Below are 21,599 nucleotides of genomic sequence, written 5' to 3' on the forward strand. Positions count from 1 at the left end.
TTAATAGATAATTAGAAATTAATCAATTTTTTATGTTATTTTTCAACTCACCTCTGTACCCCCAGCTGGTGGAGGAGCTCTAGCTCTTTGCGCACACAACCATTTCCCAAACCCTTCTAGCCCAAGTTAGCTAACCCATTGCTACTCCAGCTAATCGAAATAGAAGCGCAAACCGCCAGCGGAGCTAGGAGAAATCGCGTTTTTCTTCAGCGCGTTTTTTCTGAGAAAATTTGACATTGCAGCTGCTCTAAATCAAATTGGTCTAATTCCTCATAGCCCTAGGGGTTTTCAAGCATGCTCTACAAGTTGGTGAAGACAAAATTCAATTTGATCAAGTCTACAATGAGATCCAAGCTCTTCATCAAATCTGCAGGTGACTTTGGTAAAATAGAGATTAAGCATTCAATATTTGGTCAAATCTTGTGTTTATTGGCTTAATCCTCTACTAGACTCATTGCTATTGATGTCTTTGAAAGCATTTGAGCTCATTTGAAGTCTAAGGCACTAGATCTGGACTCCCCGCATACTTTGTTTTTTGCACACAAAATAGTGGATTGATTTACTAATCAGTGCTAATCACTGTATTTTGGTACAATTGAGGGTTCAAATTAACCATTAGGTATCTGATACAGATCCCTATAACTTCAAATTGCAATTCGGAGTTGGTTTGATACTCCAACCATTTCGTACAAATTGGTTACCCTTGATTTAATGTAATTTCTGGTAAAATTGTGCTGATAAATTTGTGATAATCATCATTTTGCATTTAACCCTTGGTTAATGCCTGTAAATCTCACTCAAAATCAAGATTATTCATAACCAGAGTTGCATTTGGGAATGTGCATAAGAATGAATGCTGTATTGGGCACATTATATCAGTGTAAAAATGGGATCAGACACTGCCTTTGTCCAGAATAAGGCAAGAGGTAAGACCTCCCGCATAGATTTGGGTTTGCATTGTATAATGACACAAGATAAACAAAAAGAACCCAAAAGAACTGTCAACGAAATGTTTAAACATGTTGCTCACATGGAGCAAGAAAACCTGATGGACAAGCTCATGGCCCCAGCCATGAAAGAAGAAGAACATCTCCTTCCAAGAAGAAGATCCACACCAAGAAGATCTAAAGGAAGAAATGGACACGAGAAGAGAAGCTGCCCCAAGAAGACTGAAAGAAGAGACGGACGCGTGGAGAGAAGCTGCCATGACAAGAAGACTGAGGACAAGAGAAGATGTGAGGCTCCAAAGAGTGAGGAGCCATGTGAAAATCTTTGAGAGAGAGAGAGAGAGAGAGAGAGAGAGAGAGAGAGAGAGAGAGAGAGAGAGAGAGAGAGACCCCACAACCCAATGTAACCTGCCCCAACAAAGTAAAACCACCTCTGAGCCATCGATGATGTAGGCCACGTGGTAGATGTATGTGTGAGCACTTTAGTCAAGGTCGCAGGCAACTATAGTAAGCCTTGGACACATAGAGAGAGAGTGTGTCAAGCACTATGAGTTTAGGGACTTGAGGCACTGGTCGTCTCGCAGGCTATCAAGTAAGAGAGAAACTTGGTATAGGGTCCAGGTGTGCTACGATAACTTGAGGGGAGGTGTGCTAGACACTAGTCTCGCAGACTATCAAGTAAGAGGGAAACTTGGTATAGGGTCTAGGTGTTCTAGGAGTATTCACTTAAGGGGAGGTGTTGAAATATACAAGTGAATAGGGTGCGTGCGGGAACAAGACCTTGGTTAGAGGCTGTAAAAGAGGATGTGTAAATGTGAAAGAACCTATGAAAAGGTGAGAAGAATCTACTGGGAGAGAATAAAGGGTAGCATGAGAAGATTTAGGAAGTGTGGAGATATTCTGGGAGATATTCTAGGAAAAGTGAAGAGGTGGAGAGAATCAAGCAAAAGAGGTGGAGATATTCTGGGAGAGGTGGAGTGAATCAAGGAGAAATCAGTAGGATTTGATGCTTGGATGTAAACTCTATAAATTGAGGCATTGGCCTAATGAGAATTTGCTGGTTTTTTATTATCCATGCCTACATTAAGCTATTTGCTAATTACTCACTAATTACATCTTAATTTTTTACTAATCACTTTGTTAATGATGTTGATTCTAGTATTTGATCCACCATAGCTCATCACATTGCTCTAATTTCAACAGACTATGGTCAAATGATATCCAAGGGAGAATATTCTAGGCGCCTAGCTTAGGTGGAGAAGGATCTCTCACCCAAATTTAAGCATTAGGTGCTCATTTTAAGGTTTTGTTAGGGGTTTATTTAGGGGCTAATCATACCCTATCTCTTGTACTCTAGCTCGTATAAGAGACTCACATCTAATGCATGAGTACACACCCCCATTGTCCTACTCCTTGTGTCATTATGCTACCTATTTAGATTATCATGTGATTAGCAATAATCTCTCTCTCTCATTATGCTACCGATTTAGATTATCATGTGATTAGCAATAATCTCTCTCTCTCATTTAGCTTGTTCTAGCACAATGAGCTCCATCATATTGCTCACGCCTTCCTAATACTAACAAAGAAGTTAGCTGTTGTTGCATATCCTTTGAGACTTTGGAAACATTATTTAATGGGATCTAAATTTTTAATCAAAATTGACCAACATAGCATTTATCATTTATTGTGACCCAACCTTTGATTTTTGACCACCTTTCCATATCAAATGGGCCTCATTTATCTAGAGTTTCCAAGCCATGATCCAATATCAACTAGGGAAGGAAAACATAGATGCTTTAATCACACATCCTAGTGTCCACAACATCTCTATGGATTGAGAGACCCCTTGAGTCCTATGAGAAGGTCTTATGAGCATGACCCTAATTTCTCTAAAGTTTGGATCAAGCTCACAAATAATAATTCGAACCCAAGGTGATTACTCATGTCATGATGGTTACCTCTTCTTTAAGAAGATATTGTTTATTACATGACCTTTCACACATTTTGTATTGGAGGAAATGCATCAACCACTATGCATGGATCATCATCGAGATATTTCTGCTACTTTTCAATTAGTGACTAGAGAATTCTTTTGGCCTTACCTTAAACAAGATGTAGCGAAATTTGTTGCTGAATGTTCTATTTGTCAAAAAATTAAAAGCTATAAAGGTAAGACCCAAGGAATTCTTACACCTTTATCAATCCCTACTGCTGATACTTGGGAATAAATATCAATGGACTACACCCGGACATGATTTGGACCATAGTGGATTGTCTAAGTAAGCAAGCCTATTTCTTACCATGTAAGAAACATTGATTTCTCATCAAGCCGCTATCATGTTTATCAAGCAAATCTTTGTGTATCATGGTTTGCCCCTAAGATCATTGTTTCTAACAAAGACTCTAGATTTTACACAAAAAATTTGTATCACCCTTTTCTCCAACTTAGGAACTAAGTTAAACTTCTCCACCACTTTCCATTCGGAAACAAATGGACAGATTGAGGTTACCAATAGTACTTCCTTGGATCTACTTAGAGCCTAAGTTACCTAATCTTCTGTGGTTTGCATACAATAATACTCCTCATTTGGCTACTAGTCGAGCATCGTGTATGGAAAAGCTTTGTCTATTCCAACTACAAGACTTTCCCATAAAATTAAAGCTACTTATAAAATTCACTATCATTTTTAGTCACATTTTGAGTCAAGTAAGACACTCTATTACATATCTCAAGAGCAATATGTTAAGAAAGCAAACCGCAAATGTAAAGCTATATCTTTTGAAATCTGAGATTATTTACTTTTGAGAATTGGAATTAAAAGTGTTAAGAAATTCTTAGCTGTTAAGCTTACCCCAAGATTTTATGGACCTTTTAAGGTGATTCACAAAATTAATGAGTTGCTTAAAATTAGAATTACCTTCTCATTGGGTGGAAAATTCATAATTCATTTCATGCTAGTTTGCTTAAACTTTTTTACATAATTAATTTCATGCTAGTTTGCTTGAAATTAGAATTACCTTCTCATTGGGTGGAAAATTCATAATTCATTTCATGCTAGTTTGCTTAAACTTTTTTACAAATTAGAATTACCTTCTCATTGGAATATTCATAAATCATTTATGTTAGCTTGGTTAAACCTTTCAAGGGATCTGTTACATTCCCGTAACGCCGCTATCTACGGGCATTACCACAAGAGGGGACGGAGAGGAAGAATGAGGATTGCCCCTCATCTCCCAAGCTATATAGTGTGTGGCCTGCCGTCCACACTAGCTTGGCCGCCCCATGACTCCGCATGGGCATCCTCTCCCACTGAACCCCGGATATGGCCATCCGGTCTGCCGTCGGTCACCACCACAGGCATTACAACCTACGTGACATTACCCCCCCCTTAAGAAGAGTTTTCGTCCTCGAAAACAAACTGGGGAAACCTTTTGGAAATTGCACTACGGTGTTCCCAGGTAGCTACCTCCTCATCCCTATCTGTCCATTTAACAAGTACCTCCTGGTACACTTTATGTCGGGTCTGTCTGTCACGATACTATAGAATCTTTTCAGATTCATGTGATATCTTTGGTGGCTCTATCAAGTCCATTAAATCTCTGGAGAAACTGCGTTCTCTAACCCGTGAACTGATTTCTTCAGTTTACTGACATGGAAGACAGGATGGACTTGAGAACTCTCCGGTAACTCAAGTTTATATGCTACGTCCCCAATCTTCTTAAGGATTTTAAAAGGACCACAATATCTCGGAGAAAGTTTATTACACTTTCCCTTTTTCATGGTTTCTGACTGCGCAGGAACCTTGAGGAATACAAAGTCACCTTCTACAAAGGTCTTCTTCTACGTCCTTTATCCGCATAAGTTTTAGCGCGATCCTGAGCGCTACGAATGCTCTCACGTGCGGCTCTGAGCATATCATTCATATCTTCAAGGAAATCCTTGACAGATTGAATCTTCTCCTTTTCTAGGCCTACAGCCATCGGAGATCTCGGCTGGAATCCATACATTAACATGAATGGTGTAAATCCAGTCTCGCTGATGAGTGTTTGGAGCTGTTATAGGCAAACTCCAATAAGGGCAAGTACTCTTCCCAATTAGATTGCTTCTTACTAACATAAGAACGCAACATATCCTCGAGTATTTGGTTAACCCTTTCTGTTTGACCATCAGACTCCGGATGATCTACCGTACTCATACTCAGAGTAGTATCCAACTTTTTGAAGATTTCCCTCCAAAAATGACTGTTGAACTTTCTATCTCTATCTGACACTATATCTGCGGGGCGGGAAGACCATATAGCTTATAGAGATGTTCAATAAAGAGTTTTGCCAACTCTGACGTTTTAACAGTTTTCTCGTGGTAATAAACTTTGCCAGTTTAGTTCACCTGTCCACTACCACCCACACCGAGTCATTCCTTCGACTCGTCTTGGGTAAACCGGTAATGAAATCCATGGAAATGTTTCCCATTTCCCTTGAGGAATCTCCAGTGGGACGGAGTAGTCCTCCAACCTTAAGACGTTCATGTTTATTGACCTGGCACTTACTTCAGCACATAAGTCTGGACGTTCTTAAACAAACTAGGCCAATAAAACTGTCTTTTTACTAGTGCGTAGGTCTTCTGAATCCCAGGATGACCCGCACTTGGACTATCAAAACTATACCCTGAAGACTCGGCTAGCCTCTTCGGACTAACTCTCGCTTCGCTACCCGCCGCACCTACGGCCAGTCTCTCCGGACTAGCATTACGTGCCGGCGAGGAAGGTGGGCGAGGCTGTGACAAAGTGCGTACGCGTACAGCGCGTCAGACCTCTGTAAAGACAAGATCATGCTCACACAAGCCATGATTTGGTATTTCAACCAAAACCTTAAGGCAAATTTCATGCCTTATTTTGCATCATGTCAGTAGCACAGAAGCTAATGTACTGGAGAGCACTCTAGTAGCGCAAGTTCTTAGACTATGCTACTAGATATTTGTAGACTACGCTACCATGTTGCATCACCAACTTGTTAAAACTTCTCCTTGGAAAGCTCTACGGCCATAGGAGAAATAAACTAGAGTCAATCTAATCATGCCTCACAAGGATTAGTTCCAAAGTTGAGAGATACTTTCTCTCTTAGAGTAACCTCTTTGCACAAGCATATGCTCTAGAATCTTGTTGAGTTTCTAACTACCATCAATCTACGGATGGTTAAACTCTACTCTAACTCAGAGTAAATGTAAGTTTTGAAGATTTCCCTTCAAATATAACAATCAAACTTCCTATCTCTTATGCCATACTATATATGCGGGTAGACCATATAGTATGTGGAGATGTTTGATAAAGATTCTTGCACCACTACGGGTGTCTGGAGTTACATCCAATCACTTACAACTCTTTGTTGCTATTACTAGACACATACCTTCAAGTATTGTCTGGACTCACACAACTATTCGAGTTTATGTGATATTTGAGGATATCCCTCCTTTCCCTCAAGAAAGGTTTTTGTCCTCAAAAAATCTATTCTCAAGCGGACTACGCGTTAGTGTCATAGGTCCAAGAACAAATCTAGACCGTGTGTAATATATTTTTTCTTGAGTCCTTCCAATAAACTTTTAAACATCTTGCAACGAAGATGTGGTATAGTGTCTACGCACATATGGTGGTACTATTGATAAATTGCTTTGCAACAGATCAGTGGTTTCACACTTGTAACAAAGTGCTTCATTGTTGCATATTATTACCCTTCATAAGTGGTTACACACTTATGAATTATTTGGGTGGGTTGTACCATCTATCAAGAAAAATTCCAAACTACTAATAACCACATTATCAATCCACGCATAATGACTGAGCTTGCTGCGAAGCCATAGGTTGCTAGATAATTGATGGTAATTACACAAGCCCAATGTCTCATTACATCATACATTCAATATAAATGCAAACATCACAGTACTTCGTGATGATGAACTTAGGAATTTTATCCTATCCCTATTTGGTGTTGGTATGAAGTATAACTATGAGAACATTATTTGCTGCCTCCTCATTATAACGGCAAAGCTACCTACCCATCATCACAGGTGGCAATCTCTACCAAGCTATAACCAATGACAAGCAAATAAATGAGTACTCTTGTAAGTTCTTCATAACCATATCTCGCACCAAACTCATAATCACTACGGATTAAATGCCAGGGCTTGCAAAATTGAGTGTTATCTGATAGGTAGAGGGAATCATCAAACTACGGATGATTTGACAACTCACTAGGACTAGTGATGTGTAACTTTTAAGTTACTCCACTCTCCTTGCTTATTCCATACCATCGAACAAATCGGTCTCTTGATTTGAGCAGCGTCAACATATTTATGAGTACCTCGATACTCATGGATTGTGGTTCGGTAATTTAAAATGTTGATCTAGAGTATCTTTCACCTGAGGATCTTAATGTTATTAGCAGTTATGTATTAGTAGTGAGTGACTACATACCCACTATCATCACACTAGTAGCTCCATACTAGTCTGTGAGTAACTCCGTACCCAATGGCGTACCTCCCCCGAGTGGGAGTACCATATACAACCATCTATAACAAGATGATTAAGTCACTTACTGCTCAGAAGTGACTACACGAATTGACCCCTCCATTGCACATTGCAGTACAATCTCTGGTATTACAACCCGAATTTTTTGGACGTCCTTATCATAGAGGTCAACTTAAAAACTAGTGCATAGGTCTTGTGGAGTCTCGGCCGACCAGGGATGGTGTATTTGATGAGATGAGTAGCTGGTATTTTGCTGAAAAGGATGCTGTTGGGACTGATGTAAATGGAAATGTGGTTGCACAGAATGCAAGTCAGCAATCACATTCATTGAGTGGTCTGGGAGAGTCCTCAACCAGCAGTTCTGTTGATGGACCATGGAGTCGCAGAGACTGCATCATAATACGAGTCCTGAAAATGTAGTTGGTACATTGCATAAAGGCAAAGAGAGAGTGGTTGAGTCCCTTGGTATGCCTGACATTCCTGTAGGGCATTCTCTTGCCTGTTTTCCACGAAAGAGACCCACCGCACACGGTCGTAGCGTCGCGTGCTAAGAGAGAGACAAATCCCACGGCCGTAGTGCCGAGTCCTTCGAGAGAGAGCCGTTCTATGGCCGTTGTGCCTAGTGAACACGTCTATGACCGTAGCACCTCGAGGGTAGCACATGTGGTGGGTGATCACACATTTGGTTCAGAGAAACTAAATTTAAGCTGAGCATAGACTTAGTGTTGACCATCAAAGTCACATAGTTTGGCTAGTGTAAATCTAAAACTGAGGTGTGTTTTACTTGGGCTAAGAGGACCGGCAATGGCGTCAGTTGTGCCCAAATTAGACGAAGTGCTTATCTACGGGCATTACCACAAGAGGGGATGCGGCCTCTGGCTCACCACCCAGCCATAGAGGAAGAATGAGGATTGCCCCTCATCCCCCAAGCTATATAGTGTGTGGCCTGCCGTCCACACTAGCTTGGCCGCCCATGACTCTGCATGGGCGTCCTCTCCCACTGAACCCCGGATATGGCCATCCGGTCTGCCGCCGTCGGTCATAGGCATTACAGCCTACGTGATAGGATCACTTCCCACTCATCCGGTGTATGAGAATACACCTCTTATTAAGGGTGAAAAAGAAGTTTTGATTCCAGATACTATCATTGACTAGCAGATTACATCGACCCATACTGGCAAAATCAATATATCAAATATTTGTCAACTTTCAAAAACTTCCTTGTGAAGATGCGATATGGGTACCTAAATTTTTTTTTCATGCCTTCCTAGATCCTCCATTCTTTCCAACAAACCTAAAATTGAGGGTAATTATAAACTCGAGCAAGAGGGAATGTTATGAGAATGTATTTTAAGCCCTCTGAAAAATAATATTCTACCCTCTTAGATAGCCTGGATTGTCTTTGTGTCATGCCAAATTATGTTAATATTATGGGTGATGCCATTTTAAATATTAATACATTTGGTGCACATCAACGTATGCTTTGCGGCTTCCTATCTTTGTTGCAATTGGTTTGTATGGCAAGGTGATTCTTGGAGAACTTACACTTGATGAACATGTGTGTGGTGATGGTTTCTATGCCTATGGAATAATTGTTTACCAATTTATTGTTGGATATTTTATAGGTGAAGAGGACTACTCGGAAGATTGAGGCTATTATTTTTCAAAGGTATTCATTATTTTGGACAAGCTTTGTATTTATGTGCTAGCTTATGCACATCCATTTATTTATTTCTATTATCTTAGACTTGCAAATATTTATTTCTATTATCTTAGACTTGCAAATATTTATTTTGTAAAGCTTAAAACCTTTCTGCTAGCACCAAGTAATTTAATATTTAAGAGCTCTCTATTTTGGGTAAAGAGAGAGAGAGAGAGAGGAATGTAAGAAAAAGGACAACTTTTGTATTTTTGGAGGCTATGGCCTATTTTGGCAATTGAATGCTTAAAAATACTTATATGTGAGGAATAGGCCACAAACATGAAGGGGCGGGGGGGGGGGAGATTGTGCCAATGTTTGTGTCATACAAGAGCTAAGTATTTTCATGTGTTCAATTTGAAAGCTTGGTTTATGTTGAATTTGTTGCAATAACTTAAGTTGAATGGTTGAATAATTATTCTTCTTGAGAAATTATTTTTACAAATTCCTAGATGGGGATCCTTGTGTCACTAATCCTGGATACTATATATAGACTAGTTCCACAATCCTCATTACATATGGAGATCATTTTCATATAGAGTATATATACTAGTTCAACAGTCTTCTTTCATATGGAGTATATATAGACTAGTTACACAATCCTCATTTCATATGGATATCTTTCAGTTTAGATCTATCTTCACTACAATAGTGCACCCTTGTATGTGCATGATGTCCCTTTACCAAGAGTCTACCTAGATAACTATCAAAGCTCCTTGCTTGAGCACACAGGTGGAAAAATGCCATTAGTTTGTAACATTAATTTAGCCATATTCTCCATATCTCTTGCTTCAAGTTCTTTGTCTTATGATCAAATTTCCCTTAGTATATTTTTCTTACAAGACGTGCATATATTTTCTAACTTCTAGGCCTTTTCCTTGGGACACCCTAAAACTATTATTTTGGGTTGAGAGCAAAATGTTTTACTAGAAGCATCAAAAGTAAGTGTTTTTGCATGTGTGCACGTGCACACACGTGCAGATGCATGTGTGTGTGTGTGTGTGTGTGTGTACATGGGAGCGCATATGTGGTTACATGTATGCGCATTTAAATGTGGTTACATGTATGCACATTTAAATGTGGTTACATGTGCAGATGCGTGTGTGTGTGTGTGTGTGTGTGTGTGTGTGTGTTTACATGTGGTTACATGTATGCACATTTAAATGTGGTTACATGTGGTTACATGTATGCGCATTTAAATGTGGTTACATGTGGTTACATGTATGCGCATTTAAATGTGGTTACATGTGCAGATACATTTAAATGTGGTTACATGTATGCGCATTTAAATGTGGTTACATGTATGCGCATTTAAATGTGGTTACATGTGCAGATACATGTGTGTGTGTGTGTGTGTGTGTGTGCACATGGGAGCGCATATGTGGGGTGTGTGTGTGTGTGTGTGTGTGTGTGTGTGTGTGTGTGTGTACATGTGGTTACATGTGCAGATACATGTGTGTGTGTGTGTGTACATGGGAGCGCATATGTGGTTACCGCATTTAAATGTGGTTACCGCATTTAAATGTGGTTACATGTATGCGCATTTAAATGTGGTTACTGCATTTAAATGTGGTTACATGTATGCGCATTTAAATGTGGTTACATGTATGCGCATTTAAATGTGTGTGTGTGTATGTGTACATGGGAGCGCATATGTGGTTACATGTATGCGCATTTAAATATGCATGTGTACAAATAAAGAGACAGATTTACAAAATTTTCCATAATTTAGAAAGCAAACACTCCCATTTCTCATCATTGAAAAATAGATTTCATCGAAAAAGGATGCTAACTCAAAGTGAAAAAAGGATGCCAACTCAAAGTGAAAAAAAGGATGCCAAATCAAAGCGAAAAAAGGATGCCATCTCAAAGTGAAAAAAAATCACTCTAAAAAAATATATTCTCCCTCAAGTGCAAGGATTTCTCAAATGGAATGTAGGACAAAGTTCTTTCTTGAGGTGCTTAAAGAAACATACACCAAATTTTTCTTTATAGCCTTGAGCATGTTTATATGTTGCCCACATGGTGATAGCTTTGGGATTGCATGTTTTTTATCTAAGTCTACAAATGTGTGTGCCACTAAAAAAAGGCAATTTACACGGCTACCGTAATGGCCATTAAAGCACTAGCATGCCTCTTCAAATGTTCCTCATGTGCCGTAGACCATGAAACACATGTGTAATCTCAATACGACTTTACCACCAAATCCCACTTGAGTTTGTGAAGTTATAACTTACAACACTTGTTTTAACATTTATTCTTAGCGATGGCTAGGTACATTTTTTCTAAAACACAAATTTAAGTAAGATTCAACAGTATTTACATTCTTTCTAAAACATAAATTTAAGTAAGACTCAATAATATCTACAAATATAGGTAATGCTGAGGCATAAAAACTTTATAGACATGGGCCAAAGATTATTCTCATTTCCTTGTGATATGTAAAATTACTAATTTAGTGTTTCATGTGGATTTCAGCAAAAAAATGTGAAAATTTAGTGTTTCATGTGGATTTCAATGCAAACAAATGTGAAAATTTTAAGAGGACGACATAATCAAGGATAGTTGCAAGGTGTGCAACCCATTATAAAGCTTGTTTATGAATATGGACACGCAAAGTCACATGGAAAAAATAAGTTACAAGGTGCCAAATACTGTTTATGAATGTAGACATGCAAAGACATGTGGAAGAAATAGGTGGTACACGTGGACAACCTATTTAAACAATTGCCAAATTGTATCTATTATTAATCCTAATAAACAAGAAACTAACACGATTGTTAATATGTTAATGATAACATCATGCTGCATTTTTAAAGCTTCTTTTATGACAAGCCAAGAAAATATCATGGTATTCTTTATGCTACATTTTTTAAGTTTCTTTTATGACTAAAGCGATGAAAGATGCCAATTTAAATCAATAAAACAATGCCATGACATAAAACTCTAAATACTATAGAAGAAAGTATACCTTGCCCCTCAAGTGCAAATAGGTATCTTTGTTGCTACTTGCATTAGAGGACATAGTTAGTATCGAGATGTGCTTTAAAAGCACACAAAAAAGTTTGATCTTTCTAGCCATGTTGCACGTATGGGAAGCATTTTGGATTGACATGCTTTTTTTAATCAAACCATGCACATACTATGTATGAGTGAGGTACCCAACACTTAAGGAACAAATTACATGGTGATCGTTCTAGCAGTTCTAGCATATAGCACTCCCAAACATCTCCCCGTGATGCCCATACATGAAGGACCAATAAGTGTTGAGATCATCACCTTGTAGGCACAAACCCCAAAGTTATTGATAAATAATATTGAGTTTAAAACTATATAACATGACCACGCGGCCATGGTCCTTTATGTATCATAAATTCATGTAAATATTGAAAACATTGTCTTGATTTGTAAGACAGAAACCTAGACATTGATGTGGGACAAACTTCATTTTCCTTATTTAGTATACATGTATCATTATATGATGATAAGCTTGTGCAGTGTGTTGAGTGAAAAGAGGATAATTGAGAGAGTAAAGTCAGGGAACAATGCAAACAATAGTAAAATCCCATATGTAAAATGAATGTGTGTGTGTGTGTGTGAGTGTGTGTGTGTGAGAGAGAGAGAGAGAGAGAGAGAGAGAGAAAATGGAATCATAGTGCATTTCTACTAGTTGAAACTAAAGAAAAGGATTGAATTTCATACAATCTAGTTTTATAACCTACATTTAGCACATGTTGTAGTAATGAAAACCATTTGATTGATTGGAAAATTGATTTTTATTGAGCATTGCCTTTTTTGGGTGATTTTTTTTTTGAGAGCGAGGGGGAGGGGGGGGAAGCAATTTTTGAAAACCCTTGCAAGCTACTATGTGGACCTTTAAGGCTCTTTGTTGCGATACACTACTTCAAATATGTGGAGGTGAGTGTTAAAAATACATTCTCCCTAGTTAGTAAAATAAGGATAAGTCTTTACTTTGGCCAAAATTTCCTTCAAAAATTTATACACTAGTTGATTTTATAACTATACGTTTCAAAGGCTCAATTAAGTTTATGACTATATTTTTCAAGGCAAATAAAAATATCAGTGTCTTTATTCCAATTAAAGTCTTGAAAAAATACACTATAGGACGGTTTTTATGTACCTCAATCAATTTTATAGCTACATTTTTCAAAGGCTTAACTAGTATTTTCAAGGCAACAAAACATATAAAAGATTTTTTTCCCTTAATGTGAGCCTTGGAAAAGTTGGTTTTTTTTTTTTGTGGGACCAATATAAATATGTCCCCTAAGTGTTGTTTTCATCATTTATTAATTAAAAGAGAGCGAGGACCTTAGGCAATAGGGCAGTATAGTTAGAGAAATTCAAATCTACCCTAAATGAATCGAATCTACCCTTTTTTTAGTGAGTTGGACGCTTGGAATGCATGCATGCCTTCTCGGTGCATGCTCCAGTGAATCTTTATGTGAGGTTCTCTTTGTGTGTGTGTCATTCTCGTATCTGTTGGATAGCAATCGGGAGAGGGGTGCAGGATGAGGAGCAAAGAAGCATTTCGAGGAGGAGGAGGAGGGCTTGAGGGGTGTAGTAGCAAAAGGCGAAGGGGGCTTGAGGGGTGTAGTAGCAAAATGCGAAGGGGTGCCGGGCCTATCAGAGAAGATGTTCCTCTATCTTTATGTCTCTCGATCTTCCCATTTCTTTTCTATGGAGACACTCTACTCTCGAGGTAGACACGCTCTCTCTCTCTCCCTCTCTCGTAGACGAGGAGGCAGATGATTAGTTTTTTTTTGCACGTTTTTTTCTGCACGGAAGGGGTGCCAAGCCCATAGGAGGAAGAGGCTATTCATAGGTTGGAGGTAGAGGCAAAGGCGGTAGGCTAGTATCTAAGGTGTTGTATTAAATAATGCCACGTCAGTGTCAAGTATTATGTAATACAAGATAAACGTTTTTGTGAATATATATTTATATACCAAAAAGTTGGTTATTTTCTAACACGACTCTTCTCAGAAAGGCACCCAACACGGGAAGACCTTTCACATGCTACCGGGTCTCAAGAAGCACGACACCTGGCAAAGACACGTGGAAAATATCGAACGGTCCAGGTGGGCGGGAGTGTGCTAAAAGCATCGAGAGATTAGGGAGTGCATTAAGGGGGCTGATTTGTCAAATCACAACCAATTAGGGAGCTTTTTAGGAAATTCTGACCACCACCCATTTCGTCGTCGGATTCATTTTCCAAAACCCACGAGTTCTTGTTTCTCAGCCCTGCGCGCCCTTTTCGTCTGCGCGGAGAGCCTGGACGCAGCAGAGGTTCAAAATGCGGCTTCATCTTGTCTCATCGGGCCTCTCTTCTTCTTCGGCAGGGCAGAGATAAAGCACAGAAGAGCACCCAAGAAAGAAGAAGCCCGTAATCGCACAAGAAAAGCAGAAAACAGTAGAAAAACACAAAAAAGCAGAAAAGCTTTTGCTGTTGCAGGTCTGTTTTGACGCGGTTTCGCGTCGCCTTCGCGTGGAGGTATTTTATATATTATTAGCTGTCGCTGGACGGCGACTCTTCGTCGCTGTTTTCGAGAAAACCACTGTATGCTCTCTCTTTCTCTTTCTCCCCCTCTCTCGTTCTCAGCTTTTTTAATGGGATCTTTTCTTGAAATGGGGCGAAATTTTTCGACATAAACCAGAGGTCAATGCCTGTGGGAGACAATCTTCGTGGTGAACTCAAAGCTTTTCTTGTCCTGCAGGCCACGCGCGGCCTTGGGTCCTTTGCCAAAGAAACAATTTTCCATTCTTAATCCGTTCTCAATACCGAGGAGGAGATGTCAGATCAGCAGCCAACATGGGGGTGAGTTGATATCGCGCATGATCTTTCAAATCTACTTGAGGCCGTCCATGTGTTTATTCCGGGGCTCTCATTGTGACCAAGCACTATCAGCCCATATTGCTGCATTCCTGCCAAGCCAAATGCTGTAATGTACTCCAAGGCACTCATCCTGCCAGCACCATACAGAGTACAATACATGCACATGTAAGTCGGCATCGCCTAACCTGATCTTATTAGCAGCAAAGCACAATTACCCACTTAGCCCCTAATAGGCGCAAGCAGATTTGACTTTGTAAGCATAGTACATGCAGAAGGAAGCCGCTCTAAGCATAATACATACATTTTCTCACAGGCAGATGCCACTTTATGCTTATAAGTGCATAATCTAACAGGCAGACTTCTGTCCAAGCAGAATGCATGCATAGTCTAACAGGCAGACCTCACGCCTAAGCATAGTACGTTTAAAATCTGACAGTCTAAGCATAATACATGTGTAATGTATGTGATAGGCAGAACTCAGTCTAAAGCATAATTCATTACTAATCTAACAGGCAAAACTCATACAAGAAACAGCACAATTGAGAGAATATTCAAGCAGACTTGGTTTACAGCACGATTGGCAACCGGCCACTTCTCCAAGCATCCTTGCCTTTGTTTTGAGGATCTCTCTTTTGCAATCAAGTTGTTGCTTATGAAACTATCCCGATTCTTCAGCAAGTCCTCCAGGCGAAATGCCGAGAACAAACCAACCCAGAAAATGCCCCAGAAAATTCCTCAGCGGGTGCAAGCAACCAAGGTCAACTACACAGCAAGCTCCAAAAGCTTATATAATGGCAGTGCAGAGGAAGGACTGCAGGTAATTGATTGGGAATTGAGACCAGGTGGCATGTTGGTTCAAAGAAGGGATACATCGCTGGATGTCACCCCATCTTTAGGTCCCTTGATCAAAGTGAAAGTATCACATGGCCTTTACCAGCATGACATTACCATCCCAGCGCATGCCACCTTTGGTAGAGTCTGCCACCTCTCTCTCTCTCTCTCTCCCTATACATATGAACTTGTGTATCTGTAATTATATGTTTTTATGTACATGCACACCTTCTCTGTCTACACATATGAACTTGTGTATATGTAATTATATGTTTTTATGTACATGCATACTTACTCTGTCTACACGTATGAACTAGTGATGTGTAATCATATGTCTATTATGTGCTTTATCTGTATAAATACATGCATACATGCAAAAAATTATGCGTATTAAATGTTTTCATGTAAATACAGGTGTATAATGCATCTTATGTGCGCGCACACACACACACACACAAACACACACAAAAGCAAGCATATATACACATATCTTCATGCATATGAGTTTAGCCATACATGGATCTATATACATAGTTCATGCATGTCCACGTTGGCATGTGTTTGTCCATGCACACCCCCCCCCCCCCCCCCCCCTATAAAATTGCTAGTTTGCACATGTGCGTGCATGCATACACACCCACATACGTGTTTCTGTTGGTGCATACACGTGGGTTGGAAGTGTTTGTTTCAGATGATGCAGCCTTCTTAATTCATTCATTCCTTTGTGACAGGGGATATGAAGTGGCGTCTGGCACAGGAGATCGGCTTACAGCCCCATGAGCAACGTCTAATATTTCAAGGGAAAGAGAAAGACAACAGTGAGTTCCTGCACATTGCTGGAGTGAAGGACATGGCAAAAGTGCTTCTAGTGGAGGACCCTGCTAGCAAAGAGAAGAAGCTAGAAGAGATGAAGAGAGACAACAATGTTGGGAACGCCTGCCAAGCAGTGGCGCAAGTACGAGCCCAAGTAGATAAACTTGCTGGACAGGTATCATGAGTTGTGATGGACGGTATGATCATATTTTCTTGGAGAAGCAACCTTTTAATTCGCACCATTTGCTTATGACTGCAGATTTCTGCTCTAGATGGGGTTGTTAGTAGTGGAAGCAAGGTTGCAGATTCTGATTTTAGTGCGCTTGCAGAATTATTAATGACACAGTTGTTGGAGCTGGACAGTATCTACGCTGAAGGAGAAGCTAAAGTGCAAAGAAGGATTGAGGAAAGTATTTTTATCAAATCAATGGCCTTTAGAGTTCACCTTATTAAGGATGCATTATTTTTTACTTTTAAAATGATTTGTGATCCCATGTGCATGTGCATGTGCAACCTAGTACGGGCTTTCCCACACCCTTCAGGCAATGGCCACTTTTCCTGCCTTTAAAGGCTCACATTAGGGTCTTTTGATCTCTATTCTTATCTAGCTCTGATCCAATGATGTCACAGCCGTCTGAGCAGAGGAGGTGATGCATGCGACATCCGACAACAGTTTTGTTGGTCTGGTTCTTGCTGTCAAACATGGTATGCTTTTTTGATGTCAGACTGCTTCAAACTTATCTCCAACCTGTCACATGCACCCCACAGTTGGGTGCATGGGGACATGATTATAACAGCAAGTGCAAGTTATGGGTTAGTGATGTGAACTGTGCATCTTTCTGAGCCCTAGTCTAGGGACATGTTACTAGTTGCCATCAGGGTAGGCCAGTGTAAGTCCAGGCAGTTGTGCGCGTGCCCAAACCCCACGCACTTCTGTAACTCGCTTGGACGTTGACATTTGTACAGATGGCAAGCTAACTGCTGGGCGCTGGACATGCAGATAGTTAGTCAGCATGCCAGATGCCTGAATCTGACCGCCGGGCAGGCCACCTGAGCAGATCTGGACAAGATTGAACAGGCTGGGCACATGATATGATCTCAGATTCAGATCAAGTCCAGCAGATCCATCAGTCATCTGATTCCCAGCTTGGGGAAACAGGTCCACATAGCATCAGCAGGAGCATGGCATCAATCCAATACATCAGCACTCTTGTTCGATGTAGATAGACACAGGCAAGTTTTTTGCCTCAAACCTGGCAAAATAGGATATTCTGGAGCCCTGGTCAGTAGGCAGTTGTTCAGGCAAGGAGTTCCAGTGTACTATTTAGTCTGGGTACACAGGCTTATGTTCAGCTCAGCAGGGAGGAAACTATCTTCAGATCAAGGCATTATACACATTTCAACTTCATAATCAAGCAAATACACCGCAAGGTGGGAACCCTTCGTTGGGTATTGGAATCCAATGCTGCATCTGCTGCACTCTCTCTCGGGGTTTTCTTGGGGCGCAACATAGTGGTCTACCCCATAATGTTCGTTGTTGTTTCTAGGCTCACATCAAGACTTCGTAAGCTTTCAAAGGCCACTCTTTTCTCGATCTTTCACTTGTGAAATTAACGATTCTGCATCTTCATCATCATCATCTCTTGCATGGCGCACACAGTTGGAGAAAGGGAGGAGCGTGTATGTGAGAAGAGACATGCTAGAAATGAACTTCCACCATTTATTCAACTCAAACGACTGCCCTACTTTGGGTTCAAGGTATCCTACAAATCTTTCGCACTGCAACTTCACCATACACGATAGAGATAAATGTCACTAAAGTTCTGAAACTGCAAACACGAAGCACAAAATTGTGGTGCCAGATTTGCATGCAAGCTGGTGTTGACACCCAACCATCAAATCACTCTCCCAAGAGAGAGAGAGAGAGAGAGAGAGAGAGAGAGAGAGAGCTGAATACTAGGCTTGAAAGGTCTTTCATGATGTAACATGCAGAAGCTTCGGAGAAGATCGGTAACTTCAATGCTCAGAAATCAGCACACTTTTCGCGACGGAATTAACGCACAAACTGAATGAAGATGTGCAGAAAATAGAGAGAGAGAGAGAGGGAGAGAGGAGACAACACAGTATTGGGTCCCAAATATCCTCTATAGGGCCCCCACCACGGATGGTGTATTTGCTTTATTAGAATGATGTAAATCTGAAAAGAAAATACAGAAATCTTGACCTTTCTTGGTTGAGAAATCTCTGCCCTTGACCTGCAGTCCTCCACCCCTTTGCTTTAGCAACTTCTTGGCTGACTTAGCCCTGGTTTGTTTGAGCACTTGGTGAATGATGAGATAACCCAAAGGATTATGAGCCTTGGCTATTTATACTTCCTACTAATAGCAGTTGGCCAGTATTAATCTAGGCCGCTGTCTTTTTCTGCCCACGATTGGAATAAAATAGCATTAAATGCCGAAAAAATCCAATAAATTGTTGCGCATCATTTCATGGCTTGCTGGGCATCAGGTGCATGGTTCTCTAGGGGCTGGGCACTGTCTTTAGGCTGTATGGGGACTGGGCAGCATGTATGGACTGCCCCAAACTTGCTCTTACAGCCATGATTAGGCTGTACAGCCTGTAGGCTTCCCCTAGGCTGCCCTTAGGGCTGTCCTACTCCATGGCTGGTGGGTTCAACTAGGGCCTTCCTGGCCCTTATGGGGGTGGTTTCACACCATCCCCATGCCCACACTAAGACTTGGGGTAGCCCTATGGGCTGGCCCCTTGTTCTAAAAGCAAACCCTAACTATCTACACAATGAGCTGGCGTCCGGTACCATACTAGATACACAGAATCACTGACATCATTCCAGAGGGAGACTTACAGCGCGGACTGGCACTGTTTCATGTGCAGGACATAGCACACCTGACCTTGGACTCCTGTGCAGGACAATGCACACCTGACCTCGGACGACTGAGATGGATCCTTGGCTGACTCGTCCCGGACTGGGCTCACATGGGACCAGTTTACCATCCCAGGTCTTGCACCTTCTGTACATATATGTCTATGTGGCATCTAAGTGCGGGATGCACGTGACACATGATTCCAATCCAGGCAAAAGTGTGAATATATCATCTCAAACTGAGTATGCTCACATGCAGCCTGTCTCACACATGGCAATCATGAGCACCCTGGTCAAGAAAGTTGATCTTGAAATGCAGCATCCATGGAAAATACAGTTCATGACTAGCGAACTAGCTGGTTGTATCTGATTGTAGCCACCTAGGGTGGGTAAAGAGCCCACCCTCTCATCATTTCCTTCAACTCTCCCAACCTCACTTTTCTTGCAATTCCAGCATTACATGCAGCTGCCGAACTGGCATATTTGTGCACTTCATCATCAGATCTCGGGAGCAGATCATTGAATGAAGCAAGAGTCATCTACTTTTAGTCTAGTTTTATTATTATTATTATTATTATTTTTTGTGGGGGGGGGCGGCGGGGGTTGGTTTACTTTTTCTTTCCCCATGTAATCCTCCTTGGCTTTGCTTGTGTTTTGTACTGCTGTCTTGAATGATTCGGGTTTATCTTGCAGTGACATAGCATGCAAACTCTGGCAGATGCATGCCATGCCTTTTGACGTCTGTGGCTCCCCCAGAACTTTTTTCCGTTGTAGGGGATACGTGACTGTGGTATGCTCTGTCTTGTTTTGTTGCTGTCCTCATCTGCAGCAGTGTCCATTCTGAATATGCCAACCCAATTGATACCTGCAAAACTGAATTTTTCTTGCTGCCCACCTAGATCCTAGTGCTTCTCTCACTATTTTCCCCCTCAAAACACCCATATCATCACGTTTAATCATGAATCATGATGTTCATCATGTATGCACATTGCTATATAATTATACAAAGTTGTGGCATATTTTCAGGTTAGAAGGGTGCAGAGCTTTGCTGAGCATCTGGACAGTCTAAAAGTTCGCCAAGGTAACCCTATCTGCAGCAATGCAGTTGTAATAACCACTCAATGGGAGACCTTTGATTCAGGCTCGGGAAGCTTGGCAGCACCTCCATCAGCGCCAGCTATAATGACCACTAACTGGGAACTTTTTTGATTAAATCCTTAGTTGTTTTTGGTGAATTTTATACAATGAGAGTCTACCTCTGTCAAAAGGTTTGCAATTTGAGTGGCCAGAAGACATCTAATAAACTATTTTTTAGAATTGATTTAGTAAGTGGCTAGCGTGACCAACTGAAATGGAAAACAAGCCACTTAAGGCAAGTTCCCCATATTGCTTCAAAGGGAATAAAAATACTAGACTGTTGAGTTAAGGGCAGGGTCTGGCTTGTTTACATTCTCATATGCATTCCTTACATAGATATTCTATTGATTTCATGAACAGTGTTTTGGTTGTACAATCTACAAAAGCTCAAACTTGTATTTCTAAGAGAGGAAAAGCTGACATCTACAAAAATTCACACCCCATGTTTAGTCCCACCTATCACCAATGCTCGGGAAACTATTTTTTTGCACAGACAGTTCCTGTTTGTATTCAACCAAGCAGGAAATTCGAAGGAAAAAGATATAAACATCACCAAAATTACATTATTACTGTATATTTTTTAACCAGGACAATTGCTTTTGATTCAAATCCAAACCGGCAATGATGGATTTTCATCCAACTCAATTTCAAGGTGAGGCACCTATTCTCCAGAACATTGCCACCACTGGTGTTCACCTACTGTCGCAAAACCCCGTGTACATCATGTAAAGAAGGGGGATTCGTATACAAGCCAAAAAGAGGAGGATATATCTTTGCAGGGACATTTGTTTCTAACATTTAGCCAGCTTGCCCTAGATTTTAATCCCACCCATCAGTTTACATTGGTGGCATTGTTTAAGTACAAATGAGACATTTGATTTGTTATGTTGCTATTATTTTACATTGGTGCAATTGT

At 40.6% G+C, this 21,599-nt stretch overlaps 1 protein-coding gene across 9 annotated transcripts; it reads left to right on the plus strand.

Annotated features, from left to right (window-relative positions):
• The first annotated feature begins 14,317 nt into the window (after positions 1 to 14,317).
• Positions 14,318 to 21,032, plus strand: LOC147608078 (BAG family molecular chaperone regulator 4-like). 9 transcript variants are annotated; one of them, XR_015264568.1, is made up of 7 exons: positions 14,318 to 14,745; positions 14,903 to 15,186; positions 15,534 to 15,992; positions 16,584 to 16,840; positions 16,925 to 17,069; positions 20,238 to 20,336; positions 20,573 to 20,712. XR_015264568.1 is itself a non-coding variant. In XM_086789659.1 (6 exons), exons 3-6 carry the CDS (start codon positions 15,674 to 15,676, stop codon positions 20,753 to 20,755), a joined length of 906 nt encoding a protein of 301 aa, XP_086645785.1. In that variant the 5' UTR covers positions 14,318 to 14,745; positions 14,903 to 15,437; positions 15,534 to 15,673; the 3' UTR covers positions 20,756 to 21,032. The 9 variants fall into 9 exon arrangements, 6 of the variants coding, with proteins under 6 accessions (XP_086645785.1, XP_086645783.1, XP_086645787.1 ...); XR_015264567.1 differs by lacking the exon at positions 20,238 to 20,336 and adding an exon at positions 17,294 to 17,370 and having other exon boundaries at positions 20,573 to 20,699; XR_015264566.1 differs by having other exon boundaries at positions 16,925 to 20,336.
• The last annotated feature ends 567 nt before the right edge of the window (positions 21,033 to 21,599 follow it).

Source organism: Cibotium barometz, chromosome 54 (assembly GCF_041138505.1).
Source record: "Cibotium barometz isolate CiBa-2024 chromosome 54, ASM4113850v1, whole genome shotgun sequence".
Taxonomy (NCBI): domain Eukaryota; kingdom Viridiplantae; phylum Streptophyta; class Polypodiopsida; order Cyatheales; family Cibotiaceae; genus Cibotium; species Cibotium barometz.

Coding starts and splice junctions, on each gene's coding strand:
- LOC147608078 (XM_086789659.1), top strand. CDS start 15,674: ATGAAACTATCCCGATTCTTCAGCAAGTCCTCCAGGCGAAATGCCGAG. Junction 15,993..16,583: donor CCCAGCGCATGCCACCTTTG/GTAGAGTCTGCC, acceptor CCTTTGTGACAG/GGGATATGAAGTGGCGTCTG. Junction 16,841..16,924: donor TAGATAAACTTGCTGGACAG/GTATCATGAGTT, acceptor TTATGACTGCAG/ATTTCTGCTCTAGATGGGGT.